At 39.5% G+C, this 13972-nt stretch overlaps 1 protein-coding gene across 1 annotated transcript in view; it reads left to right on the top strand.

The window, feature by feature from the left end:
- Positions 1 to 13972, top strand: part of EPB41L4B (erythrocyte membrane protein band 4.1 like 4B) — a gene marked incomplete at both ends in the record, with an annotated part of 60381 nt that overhangs the window by 16719 nt on the left and 29690 nt on the right. Inside the window, 10 exons of the mRNA XM_009867395.1 lie at positions 338 to 390; positions 4548 to 4668; positions 5278 to 5365; positions 5924 to 6012; positions 6338 to 6407; positions 6578 to 6747; positions 6850 to 6959; positions 8949 to 8979; positions 9461 to 9494; positions 10479 to 10535. Of these exons, the coding sequence (XP_009865697.1) occupies positions 338 to 390; positions 4548 to 4668; positions 5278 to 5365; positions 5924 to 6012; positions 6338 to 6407; positions 6578 to 6747; positions 6850 to 6959; positions 8949 to 8979; positions 9461 to 9494; positions 10479 to 10535 (823 nt within the window). The remainder of the gene's footprint in view (positions 1 to 337; positions 391 to 4547; positions 4669 to 5277; positions 5366 to 5923; positions 6013 to 6337; positions 6408 to 6577; positions 6748 to 6849; positions 6960 to 8948; positions 8980 to 9460; positions 9495 to 10478; positions 10536 to 13972) is intronic.

The raw sequence follows: 13972 nt of genomic DNA, 5'->3' as shown, positions 1-13972 counted from the left end.
TTTAATTACAAACCTAAAAACCCTGAAAACAATATGTTCTAAAAATCAGTGTTTATCCAAAAATGTTTTTTTAGTTGATTTAGTGTTGTCTCTATTAGTTTAAGTTATTTGTATGTGGAGCATGTCATGTGTTTAGTGCTAATTAGAGTGTGCCAAATTAAGAAATAATCATCTGCAAATAAAAATTAATTGTATGTGTTTTGTATCACTAATGGCTTGTGGAAGTTAATGTTTCCATTTCTTAGACTACTTTTTGACTTTATTGCAAGAGAAATTCACTGAGAAAAAGCTAAAATGATTTTTTTAGTAACCTGTGGGTTTTTTATTTTTTTTTAAGGCTGAAATGTCCGTATGAAACTGCTGTTGAACTAGCAGCTCTGTGTCTTCAAGGTATGCAGTCTTACGAAAGTGGTTTGTCTTAGTATATCAGAAAACTCACCTACTAGTTTCTTTTCTCTCTTTGTTACTAGTGCTTTCTCATTGATCGTATATCAAAGTCATCCTTTATCTGAGGAGAAGAATTTTAGGGAGATCACTTTCCTGCCTTCCTTCCATTCGTAATTTCTGAACTACACGAGCTGGTGTCAGCACGCTTGCCAAAGGGAAGGAACCTCAAAGGCCACGCACAAACAAAGGTTTCCTGGAAACCAGGGGCTCTCTGAGGAAGAAAGACCCCAAACAGGAGAAGCTGTGGTGTGTGTGCATGAGGTTACCACTTCAGCCTGAAGAGCTAGCTGGGCCTTCAGCACGTGCTTTGCAGCGACGGCTCCCTGTGGGAATAGCTTTGAACATGGGCTTCCAGCTGCTGGGCTAGGGCCTGGGAGGGCGAGCTTCCACAGGGTGTCACACAGGAGATGGTGGCAGGTACTAGAGAGAAGAGAATTAAATAGACACGTAAGAACTAAGATAATTTCTGTGTCACAAGCAAGGGTCACAAGATTTAAAAAAATTCCTAGGACACTAGGTTTCATTAGTTTACTGTAGGAAAAAGTTTGGGGTGTTTTGATTGCTGTGAACACTTCAATACAAGTATTGATTCACTTTCTGGAGGTTTGTTTTACAGATGGGAAACTTATGTAATGAAGCTCAAATCAAGGGTTTTTTTTGTTTCTTTTAAAGAAAAAGCAGTGAGCTTGGACCATTTTAGGTTTATCAGCAGCAAAATAAATCCAAACGATAAACATTCTTCCTGCTGCACTGGTGGTTGGCAACAGTATGTGGAATGCTTAGGCAGAGTTACTTGGTTTAATACAGCAATTGAAATAACTCAGTTATTCTAGATGGTCTTGGCAGACAAAACTGGGAATTCAGTTCCAGACAGCCGCAGGTGTAAATCTTAAGGCAGTGGGTTATTTTTCTACACTAGCCTGACGCAGCTCTGGTTGTTAGGTGTGCAGAGGATGGCTGCAGGCAAACTCTGTTTGTCTTTTTGAGATGGAGAAGGTCTGGAGCCCATATTTGATTCATTGCTTCCATTTTCGCAGATAAAAGCACCGGTAACCTCTCACCCCTGGTCTAAGCAAGGAGAACCAAGCAAAGAATAATAGGTTGATGCCTCAACATTTTGGGTAGTAACTGACACCTGTGATTACTGTGTAAATGTAGTACGATAGCCGTCCATTCTGTTTATAATGTTTCCAACTGGGTACCAAAACTAACACTCTGTGACATGTCTGTGGGAATATACTTCTATCCTTTTCTGCTTTTTTTTTTCAGTTTCAGTTTTCTGCTATTCTGACATCATCATAATAAGTTTCTCCAAAGTTATTTTATTATTCCAAGTAATTTATTTTCTCTGCCTACAGACACTTTAATTAGCATTTTGTATTGTAACATTTGTTAGATTTTATTAACATTGGAAGATTAATTAAGCAGAAGAGTTTAAACAAATGTAAAATGATTATTCCCTCCTCAGCAGGTTACGTTTACTCTGTAAAATTTGATCTTGCTACTTAGTGGGGCTTTCCCCACTATATGAATGGCTTTCTAGGGGTTAATACTCTAAGCCTTCTGAAAGAAAAACCTTTTCACAGGATAGCTCTAAACTTCATGCATTTTCATCAGTGAAGTATTTTTGTTAGAGTAATTCTTTAATTCTTTCAAACAGCAGTTTCCAAGGCTGGTGTTTTGTGTGAATAATCTTTCAAAACGTAAATGGTTGGTTTGTTGCCAGTCACATGAAGGAACTTTTGTCACAAATAACATGGATTTGCAGTATGAGGTAACCTGTGAAGCAGATACCTAATAGTGTGCTTTGCTTAGGGCTTACCTACAGAAAGGTTGTAATCAAACTTGAGTTTTTAAGTACTTCCTTAGTCTTGCACAGCTTTCGTATTTAACTTTTGTAAGTACTAATTAAACTCAAAAGGAGAGCTTCTCGGGTCTCCAGTTTTCAGTTCTAATTGTAAAACGTTTTCATGGGATAGTGCAAGGTTTTTTTTTCCTTCTGTATAAAAGAGTCAACAATATACTTACAGATAAGCATTTTTTCACAGTTTTCAAAAACTTTCCAGGAAACTTAAAAATCTCCCCCAGTTTATGCTGTTACTTATTTACGTACATTACCCATGATTTTTTAATGTGTTGTGTAACACCTTCACCACTCCAAATAAAAAAATTAGAGGAGGAGCATGCCACGATATGTTGTCACAAAAGCACAAATGAAGAGGTGGGTCCTCTGCTGTGCTCTTGTGTTGAAAAGCATTGGTGCTTGCTTGTGAACCATTCAGCGAATGTAGTTCCACCAGGAGATACGCTAGTGAAAGCATCCTCTGCGGAGCTCACACTTCCCCTTCTTCTGTCCTAGCCTGTGGGGGAGCTGCTGAGAGTCTTCCTGGCTCTTATTCTCAAAGCCTGTTTCTTAGAGGTCAAAATGATGACGTAGTTTGTTTGCGTGAGAGTGGATAAACATGGAGTGCAGCGATTGAGAAACAAGGGTGATATTTTTCTTGTCCCTAACACTTACGCCCTAGCTTCTCTGTGTTATCTTTTGTCCTACATGCTCATGATTCTTCTCATCCTTACACATCCTCTTTATGGCAGAGTCAGCCTTCATACCCCACCTTCACTGTTAACTGGAGAGAAATTGCTTTTCCTAGATGGCTGTCAACACATCAGACTTCAGTTTCTTTTCTTTCCCCTGAAGTCCTCCTTGCTGATGTGTTTGTGGCTTCCTATATACTAAAGGCTGGAATGCCAGTAATTCTTAGCAACATCTGCATTAAATAGGCTTCCAACTTAAATGAAACAGCAGAAGAACTAAGATATCTCTGTTAAAGAAAAAGACATAAAGAATACTGTAACTCACCATGGAAGATTACTGTTGAAACGAAAAAAAGTGTGTGAGGCAGTAGCTGGAAATGAAGATCAGTGAACTCAATCTTTTGTTTAATACCCTCAGAGACACTGAATGTTTAAGCAAAGAAGCTCAAGTGCTCAGAGTCACCTAGTAGGTGTATCAGCCAACAGATTGCATTTTGTGTGTGACTTCCTATGTTCTAACGTGTCCTGCTAGGTATTTTTGAAGACTAAGAGTGAATTAAATTTTTGCAGCCATTATGTGTAAAACTGCCTGAAGCAATAAAACTGTTTACTTTGAGGAATTATTTTTTTTCTTTTTTTTTGTATTACTACTAATAGGATAGGAGTAGTAGTCAAGAAACAGACTGACCAAGACCTGGTTCAGACTCCCATCATATGTCAGGTGACACAGGGTATTGCTGCACGGTGTATTTGCCGTTGATATTTATCTCAGTCCCCAGACAGTGACACTGCAGCCTCTCCATGGAGCTGAGAGGTTCTGGGAGCAAAGCAGGTCACAGGCCTGAGACAGTTAAGGGCGTCAGTCACTGAGATGCTCAGCACGTGCATCTTCTGCTGAGCTCAGTAAAATTTGCAAGTCTTCTGCTCATAGAAAAGAAGATACCAGGGCCCTGAGCAAGTAAGTGGAAAGTCACACCTCAATTATGTTAATGCTTCAGCATTTCTTTCCTTAATAATTAGTTGATCTGAATATTACACTGCCACTGCGTTTTAAAACAAAACCAAACAACTTAGTCACTGTTTTCTTGAGACTAGGTATTATCTTCATGTCTTGACAAGAACAGTAATGTAACAAAGGATGCAATAGAATGGGAAGTGGTTTGGAATGAAAAGTGTGACCTCATTGCAGTGATAGGAAGTTTAAAAATTACCTCTTCTGAAACAGTAGTGCATTGATTTTTGGATTTCACAGAAATTTTATTTCCTTTAAATGCTTTAAAATCCCGAGAAACAGCTTTAGTTAAGCTGTTTTAATTCTAACGCTTTTGAATATCAGAATTCTGTACCATGACCTTACACTGCTTCTGCAGACGCCTTTGGCCTCTGCTGTAAAATGTAGTTGGCATTTGTGGGGCAGGGTTAACTTACAACATTGGCACAAGCATTCTGGTGCAATATACTTAGAAACTTACAAACTTACTATTGTCTTTGTGGAGATTATGGAAATAAATTGTTTTTTTCATCCCATGACCTTTGTTTTTAACTTTTCCATTAATTGATTGCAGCTGAGCTGGGAGAGTGTGAGCACCCAGAGCACACACCAGAACTTGTGTCTGAATTCAGGTTTGCACCAAACCAGACCGAAGCAATGGAATTTGATATTTTTCATGTGCAGGTAGGGTACCTGTGTGGGAGTGGTGTCTCTATCAACAGGAGGTCTTCTCTTCCAAAACCAAATATGTCCACAAGAATCCCTTCAACAGATGTGAAACAGTGATTTAAGTTTGTCAGCTGAGAAGTATTTAACTTAGACTTCAAGCTCTTCCCTTGACTAGAAATGGCAAGTGGTAATTTAGGAAAGGTTTGGGGGGTGAGTTTTTATGAGTTGTTTTTATTACTTTTTCTGTAGGTGATTTCATAACAATTTAAGCAGTCAGATCATTTTCATGTTTATGTTGGAAATAGTTCTCTTTCTCTCCTTTCACACATGTACATAAAGTTTTGTATGCAGAGTAGTAACAAACTCTTTTTCCTGTCTTTTGCTCATAAATATGGTACATTTCAGTGATGCTGTCTTGCCTGAACTTTCATCCTTATTAGGAATTTTAGACAGTTTTTGATTTTTGTCCCTCCTATTTATTTTTATTTGAAGGGAAGAGAGCGAAAACATAAGCTAAGCTTAAAATACTGGTTAAGATTGAGGGCCCAAAGAAAAGGGTTAGAGGAACAAATTTTAAAACACTTAAAAAGTACAAAAATGTCATACTGTGAAGTATAAATAAATTTTGTTTTTAGGGGAAAGAGCCCAGCGCAGGCTGAATTGTGCTACTTGAACAAAGCTAAATGGCTAGAAATGTATGGTGTAGATATGCATGTAGTTAAGGTAAGATCTATGTGATCCTCTCTTTTATTACTGTAGGGTCCCTGCCCTGGTGTGGGTGTGTTCCTAAGGGGTGTGCTTGTTGTGGTGTTACCCCACGGTCCCTCAGAAGTACCTTCCTCCTGCAGATCTTCTCCCAAGAGAGCATCTCTAGCCATGTGCCCCGCAATGTCCCTTTCCACAGGTTTTATCCCATGTCCCTCAATTCTTTTTTTCCTTTCGTGCCTCCTTCCCCGGGCAGCTACTGCTTGCCCTTAAATGCAGGAGAACTGAGAGGTGGGCTTCCCCTGGCTCTAGTGTTGGTGTGGGGCTGTTTCGACGGGTGTCAGAAGCCATCTGGGGCAGCACCTGACCCCCTCCCACACAAGGCCACTGCAGCCTCCGGTTGCCAAAACCTGTCATTTTGCACCCAATGCAGATGCGTATTTTCCCACTCTGTAATGTTAATAAAATACGCAAGCTCTGTTGTTTTGTTTAAAACCTATGAGTGTGGAGGTACCACTGTAGTAAGGTTTACACTGCTAATGGCATATAGATTATTGATTCTGTATTTGCTTGCAGGGAAGAGATGGTTGTGAATATGCTCTTGGACTGACACCAACAGGCATATTGATCTTTGAAGGAGCCAACAAAATAGGCTTATTCTTTTGGTAATCTGTTTTGGTGTTCTATTCCTTTCTGTTAAAATGCTGAAATCTTTCTCCTTTGCATAATTGGATCTTTACTGTATTGTGTAATGTAGATCAAATCTACAAGGTTAGAATATCAAGGTTAAATCTGAAGGTAAATTGGCCTGGTTTAGAAATACCACTCTTTCAACAAATATTTCACATTTCAAATAGTCACGTTGCCAGGAAATCATACTTTTATTACTTCCTGAAGCGTGATTGCAGTACCCCATGCATTTTGGGGGATGGTTCTGGGTTACTAAATGCCATTTTTTCCACTGATTTTCTTTCTGCTTCTTGTGTTTAGGCCTAAAATCACAAAAATGGACTTTAAGAAGAGCAAACTAACGCTCGTGGTTGTAGAAGATGACGAACAGGTAACTTTCTTCCCTTACTTGGGCCTGATCCAACGACGTGTGATGTTTGTGCTCAGGCTGGTAAGAACACAAGGGAGGCTCAGCACACTGTTGGCCCAGGCTGTATTTTTCCTCCTGAGGACAGTGATATCATGCATGCCAACTTCCAAAGCTTTTGTTTCTGCATTTAGGGCAGAGAGCAAGAGCACACATTTGTTTTCCGGTTAGACAGTGCCAAAACGTGCAAACATTTGTGGAAGTGTGCAGTGGAGCACCACGCTTTCTTCAGATTGCGAGCCCCAGCAAATAGTAAATCTAGTAGATCCGACTTCATAAGGCTGGGATCACGCTTCAGATTCAGGTATTTAGCAAAGCAACAGTAATATATTTGTGCTTATCCAAAGGAGCAGGTACAGCATCCAGCAAAAGGTGATAGTTAATTTGGTTATTTCTGTGTTTTAAGTGGGCGGACAGAGTATCAAGCAACGCACGGGACAAGATTACGGAGAACTAGTACATTTGAAAGAAGGCCCAGCAAGCGATACCCTTCCCGAAGGCATTCAACTTTTAAAGGTAAGTGTTTGCATGTGTGTTGACTGAACTAATCATGCAGGTGTCTTGGTAACTCACATAAATGTCATATCACAACTGTATAATCTGTTATAAAAAGAAAACGATGTTAAACCTGCTAAAAAATCAGAATGTTAATGTATGTTGTTTTTCCTCCAAAGTCAGTCTGTTGTTCATATCTACCAAATTGAATCTCTGTCTACACTTAGTTCTTCCATCCTCCATGTATGCAGAAGGAGATACCTGTGATTTCTTCTGTTGCTCTGTTGAGGAGGAAAGAAAAGTTGCATCAAACTCCATAAGGGAACGTGTATAACATTTTCTTTGAGGTTCATTTGTCATGTAGAATGGAGCAATGTCTAAGAGTGTCGCCGACTTATCTAACGACAATTTTAGGGTTATTGAGTAGTCTCATTATGCAGTTGCTGCTGCTTTCCTGACTGCAGTGACGTGTTGTTACTCATCTTCCTACATCCTGACCTAAACTAGCTTTCTCTGGGAGTTGAACTGTGCCGAATTTGAATGGAATTTTGTCATTTGTTCTTCAAAACTCAAGCTGAGAATTTTACTCCTTATAGAAAAACTTAGAGGGTCTTGCAGTGCTCCTTCCTAACACCTTCTAACTTCTGTATTACTTGAGGCTGCAGGTGTAGTTCTGTATGGAGCAGGGGAAACTGATGTTCCCCTAGAACATCTTGGTACTCCTTTGTGTTCCTAGAATATGAACCTCAGTTTCATGAAGAGTCCTTGTGGTGTTATGGGGGCACTTTGATTTCTCAGGTACAGTGAGGAGGAAAGGGCAGTGAGTGTGCACACTTTCTGCAAGCTGTAACACCCTCACCCCCCAAACATGTCAGTTTTTTACAGAAATGTGAACATACTAAATTTGTGAGAGACTTATGTGAGTTAATTATATGGTGAGTATGGAGAATTTTATAAGGGGAAAAAAAAGTGTTATTTTCATTTTATTTTTATGATAACAGGATCTGTCAGACCCGCAGGTTATACCTTGTGGTTTAGCGCTTCCGTGCTTATGTCTGTGAGGTGGGGGAGAAGAGAGCAGCGTGGCTTATGCTCGGTTTGGTTACGTATGCATAGCAGCCAGGCAGAACTTCTGTCATATCCAGATGATCTCCCTCCAGAGATGTCAACAGCATGTTTGTTACGTTAATGGAAAGACTCCATTTAGATTATTGTCTTTCACGCATCTCTTGACCATTAAGACCTGTACCTAGTTGCAGCCCACAAGCGTTTGATTCTGTCCTGGCCCAGTCTCTTTGAGACTCCTACAGTGTCACATTGAATTTGTCATCTACTTTCTCTGCTTGGATTTTGAGCTGTATCACTCAGCAGTTTTAGAACTCTTGAAAAATATGCTGTTTGTCAGGAGAAAAAAATTATATATTCCAGTTGCTCAACTGGCTTCCACCATGTCCAGGGCACAAACTAAGGTCTTGTTGCTCAAGATTGCTCTGTGCCTTCCCATATTCACAACTCATGGGCTTTTTCGGCTACTGTCATTCACTGTAATATGACACAGGCCACTGCCAGCTTCAGAAATGCTTCGGTTTCTGTGAGATGCAAAATTTCTGTGAAGGGTGGCTTCTGGTTTCCAAGGGACTTGATTGTATTTACACGGTAGCAAGGTGAGAAAAGAAATGTTCTGATCGTGCAGAACTTATTATACCAAAGGTGGTTCTTTCATTACATTTGAGAATAATATTCTTGTCTGCTGCCATCTTTGGGCTCTGACTCTTGCAGAAGCGTAGGGAGGTTCGTGTCTGCCTCATACTTCATGTTCCTGCATGGGAATGCTAGAAAGCACAGGGCTGCACTTGGGGTTCTGATGCATTTGTTCAAATACATTTGTATGAGAATTTACTTAAGCTGTAGTGTCACGTCCCAATCACAATAGTTGCAAAATGACTGATATTTCATGTGTTAAGCTTTTTTTTAATCTGTCTTAAGGCTTTTTGTCTGTTTCTTTTTTAGCAAACAATCCTGTGAAAGCAGCACAACTGTGGTAAGTGACTGCCCAAGTTCTCTCTGCCTCTCAATTGCTGTTGTCAGGCAAAAAGGATTCTGAAGACCATTTCTGCATTAGGATTTGTCCAAATAAATTCTCTGGTGTGGGATGAATTGAAAATGGGATCTCTCATTATGCAGCACCAGATTCTTCTTGGGGACTGCCTAAGATACTTTGCTACTTTTATTTTTTCTTTAGTCTGATATCAGAAACAGAAAGGAAAGAAAAACATACTTCCTTTCTGCTCGTTACTATTATGGTAGCTTATATGGCATTATTTAGTCCTATTTCATGAATGTAAAATGAAGAAAAAAAAATTGCACTCCTCTTCCTTGCACTCTAATTGTTTGGTGTATATCTTGAATAAAATACTGATGTTCTTAAGAATATGATTTTGACTTCCCTGTAGAACCCTGAACTATAGGAAATTGTGACATAGATATATTGATTAAGCTGTTTTTTTCTTTTTCTTCCTTAGTGCTAAAAATACTCCTGAAGTCCATAACTACCAGGTGAGAGCATAATAATTGTTGAGGAGAATATTCAATATTGTCATTTTCTTATTTAGTGGTACATGTTTTTGCTCTCTGTAGTTAGTACAGCTGTTTCGCTCCCCTTTCATTACCCTGAGGTGTGATTCTCTGAGGTGGTTCAGAAATAAACAGCAGAACATTGGGTGTTAAGGAAAAGGTGTGTTCTTGGATGCTCCAAGCTGAATACAGTCCATGTGCCACCCTCTTTCACTTCCTTTTCTGTGAACTCACTGGTTAAAGACTTGGGGAGACTGCTCTGTGAGCAAGCTTTTGTCGTAGAGCAGCCTCTCATGTTGGATGGTCCCTGACAACAAGTTCAAAGTTGGAATTGTTTCCCCTATCACAACACTGAAGGAGTACTTTGCTGAGCAAATACTTTTTGGTTATTTTTTTTAAACAAGCTGCTTCATACGCTTCAGGAGAAAACTTTACCTGGTTTTCAGCTGTGATACTAGCAGTTGGTGCTACTGAGAAAGCAAGCTGTGCTTTCACCCAAACTGAGTCTGTGTGTGAGAACTTATAACACTTGTTTTTATTAAAGGTCTCACCAGTAAACTTGTTTCACTCTCCTCAAGATCTCATGGATGTGAGAGAGAGATGCTGTCACCATACAGGGGTGACCTTCTGAAGACTGCTATTATAGCAGTAACCGTTCTCACTCTCCACCTTTGATTAAAGCTGACATTCATTTGATGCGCTGCTTTCTATGAGAAGCACTGATGTGCCAGGTTGTCTCTCAAACAGAAAGGCAATTTTCTTTGCATTTTCCCATGAGTGTGTCCTAACAAGCAAGCTCGTCACCAAGAGGTCTCGTGTATATGCTCAGTGACATGGGAAAAGGCCTGAAACGGTTGGGTTTTCTATTGCTCTGAGGAAACATGTTCCTCATTGCCTGAGGAAAATAAAGTTAATAGGGAGGTTTTATATGATTTCATTAACCAGTTTTGATGTTTTCTCTTGCAGCCACAGTATCATCCTAATATACATCCTGCTCAGCCACACTGGCATCCACATACACCTGTGAATGTAAGGTAAGCTGTCCTCATCTTTTAAAAAAAAATTGTTACTGCTTTCTTTATCTCAATCTGTTGGCTTGAAGCATTGGTGGGCGCATCGGGCAATTTTCTGCACATGAGAAGTTAGAAATATGTCATGTAGAGGAAGCATTAAGTAATTTCTATTTAGATTTTTGCTTTGGAGTGTCCTAATTTCCTTGATGAATTCTTTACTTTTAGTTCAGAATTTGAAATACAATTTTTAGTGTATTTCTATAGGGAATATGTTGGTTGGATGAGGAGATACTCAGGAGCTTCAGTAAAACTAATTGCAAATTGATTGGTCTTTAATCTCTTAAGACAGAGGAGAAACTCATTTTAGAGTAAAGTTAAGTTGTGAGTGAAGAGATTCTTGCGTTGCAACATTTTTTTCATCTTTTACAGAAATGTGTGTGGACAAATAGCATGTACATGGAACAATGTATCTGGCACTTCTCAAAAACTCAATGTTATAATTTTACTAACGCTAATTATCTGTGAACTGTTTCACAAAAATATTCCTGTATGTGTTATTGTGCTATCTTCTCTCATACTTTTGTAACTCGTAGCAAGGGAGGCTGAGAGAAAGGAAATTTTGAAAGAAATTCAGTTCAAGTTAGAACCAGCTTGGTGGAATGCACGCCGGAGGTACGCACCTGCTGGTGGATGTGTGACTGTGCATGCACACGTGATAAAAATTAGCTGCTATTTTATGCTAAAAATACAACCTATTTTGGTTACTGGTTTTTAGACAAATAATTACTGCCTTGACTGAAAAATACCAATACCCTAATCTTCATTCTTATTCACCTTACATTCTTATCTCTGTATTATATCAGGATAGGTAGCCTTCCTTCCTCACGTAGGCAGGCTCTGGAGATGAGCATGAGCTTTAAAATGGATGATTTGGTCCAAGTTTGAGTCTGAGAATGCAAGAAAAAGTCAAACATGTTCTTAGAAACACATACTAGGTAGAGAACCAGACATACTCGTTGTCATCTCAAATTTCCTAGCATACAGCAGTAAAACAGATACTAAATTTATGCTAGAAACAGAAGGCTTTAAATTGGGTAATTAATTTTGCCTGTACATCATACTCAAGCTTCTTCCCGTTTTTAGGGTTTACTTGTCCATTTAATTGTGCATGATTTAAAGTGTGCCATTTCCCATTACAAAAGAGTGATTGCTGAGAGAGGTTAATGATTTTCTAAATCATTTGAGGTTTTGCTGAAATTTTTCTAAAGATTTCTTTGCTTGGTATACTAGTCTGTAACATTTTAAAGCCAAATAGTTCACCCTGGAGTAGAGTGATATTGAAATAAGCACAATAATGTATTGTAATGTGTGTAGACAACCTCCCCCTTCAGCCTCTCTGCTGCCTGGGTGAAGATTAAGGTCAGTGAAATATGAACAATGGCTTTTTTTATAACCAAGGCTTGTAAGGCTAAAAAACATACTTAAAAGCTCAGTTGTGCAAGCTCGGTAGAAAAGATGTTCAGAATTTTTGCCTCAGTCAGGTAGAAGCGTCTAAATGTGTGGTTAAAGTGGAAACTTCAAGTTATTCAACTCTTCTACTTTGACTCCAGGTTAGGAGGTTTCATGTCTTGGATAGCTTGATTTGACAAGGCTTAATCTGCCTGACTATGAACTTGAGATCAGACCACAGATGCATGAAATTCTTTTCGCTGGGCATGCAAGTCTAGAATGGGCCAAGGGCTGGAATGAAACTGTCTGTGCAACACATGTTATATACAGGGGTTTTGGTGAATAATTTCTGACATATGCGCAATTTTGTCTCAGTTTTCTCAGTGAAATCCTTTCAGTGAAATTATATCTAAACCCGCCTGTATTTCTGCTAGCGGAAAAAAATTACTAAAATAAGAAGTGCAATTTCAGGTTGGTGATAAGGGAGTCTTAAATATTGTGGTTTGCTACATACCCTTCAAAGTTCTAGTTATTTATTTATCCCTCCCTCCCTCCCAATGATTCAGGAGGCGCAGTAGGAGTGGTTGAGGTTGATGTCTCTAAGCAGCAATAAGTAATGAACAAGTAAGGAAAAAATATTTTTCCTCGTAGTAATTTTGCAAGTTTCACTATTTAGTCACAGAGAAGCACATGTACTAACCACACATTCTAGGTGTCCACCTTAACAAAATGCAGTGGTGTAACTTACAGACCTCTCCAGGGTAATTAACTGCACCAGTGTTGAGCGAATGGCAATATTTACAGAAGAGCAGTTTTCATTCCTAATAGGATTGCCTTTCTTAATTTTTTAGACCTTAAGGTTATATTTTCATGAGCTCAGCTTTTTGCTTGAGAGGCTTTGTTGTACGCATTTAGTTTCCCTATACCCTCCTCCTTCCCCCCCACCATCGCCCCTCTGGGATTGAGAAGCATTGATGCGCAACACTTGTTGATAACACTTGAAAACAGGGAAGGTTTTTAATGACTGAGCTCTGATTCAAAGCCTTTTGCAATCGCCTAAGAGATTCCTGGTTGCTTCCGTGGCTTCTGCTTTGGGTGTATAACGCTTTGTCACCATTGCCTTCCCCTACCACTGCCCATCACCCTGGGTGCACGCTGAGCCCTTGCCCGCTGAACTCATGTTGCTGTGTAGCTCTCGTAAGTTTGCTTCCATCTCTCACTAACCAATAACTGTGCAAACGGTACAGGCCACCCTATCACGATGACAGGCCATATTGGAAACCCCCCACAAGTGGAGAGGACAACAATATACGGTATATCCAGGAACAGAACCAGAAGAATTTAGGAGGAGTCCAAAGCATGCTGTACCAAGATAAACTCATGACGACCCTCTGAAAAACAGCCACCTTCATTTCACCTGCCACCTTAGACGATCACTGCATTCCATGGTCCTTGTCTGTCTGCAGTATGTTCACTCTGTATTGTACATAAAGTGTGTGTCTGTGTGTGTGCATCCATCCCCGTTTAGTGTTCATGGACGTTCTTGGGAAAAGTATTTCCCGTATCTTTGTTTAAAAAAAAAAAAAAAAGGTTGAAAAATCTTTTGTGAAAGCTGGTAAGAATTTCCAGTGCCCCAAGACCAGAAATATTTTTGGGGATTTACATTCTACCATACTTTTGAATCTGTGACCCTCTGCCTGCTATTGAAGATCAGCCATTCGTGCCTTAGTTATTTTTATTATGTTGTTTCTTTCGAGTCAAATAAATAGATGAAGCCTGAGAAACTTTGGATTTTAGCTGACATGCAAATAAGAGATTAGAGGAGGAAAAAAACAGAACTCACACTTGCAATCAAAATGCCTTGTGGACCACCAACAAAGGGAACCTACTGAGGTAGTCATAGGTTTGGTGTTGTTTATTTTTAATTTTTGCATTCTGCAGCAAAAATAGAGGTGCTTGCCGAACTTTGAAAACAATCGTAGGGACAGAACCACATAA

The sequence above is a fragment of the Apaloderma vittatum genome, unplaced genomic scaffold, assembly GCF_000703405.1.
Source record: "Apaloderma vittatum isolate BGI_N311 unplaced genomic scaffold, ASM70340v1 scaffold4984, whole genome shotgun sequence".
In the NCBI taxonomy this organism is placed as follows: domain Eukaryota; kingdom Metazoa; phylum Chordata; class Aves; order Trogoniformes; family Trogonidae; genus Apaloderma; species Apaloderma vittatum.
The sequence above is the reverse complement of the archived record's forward strand: the minus strand, read 5'-3'. Positions and strand labels throughout refer to the sequence as shown.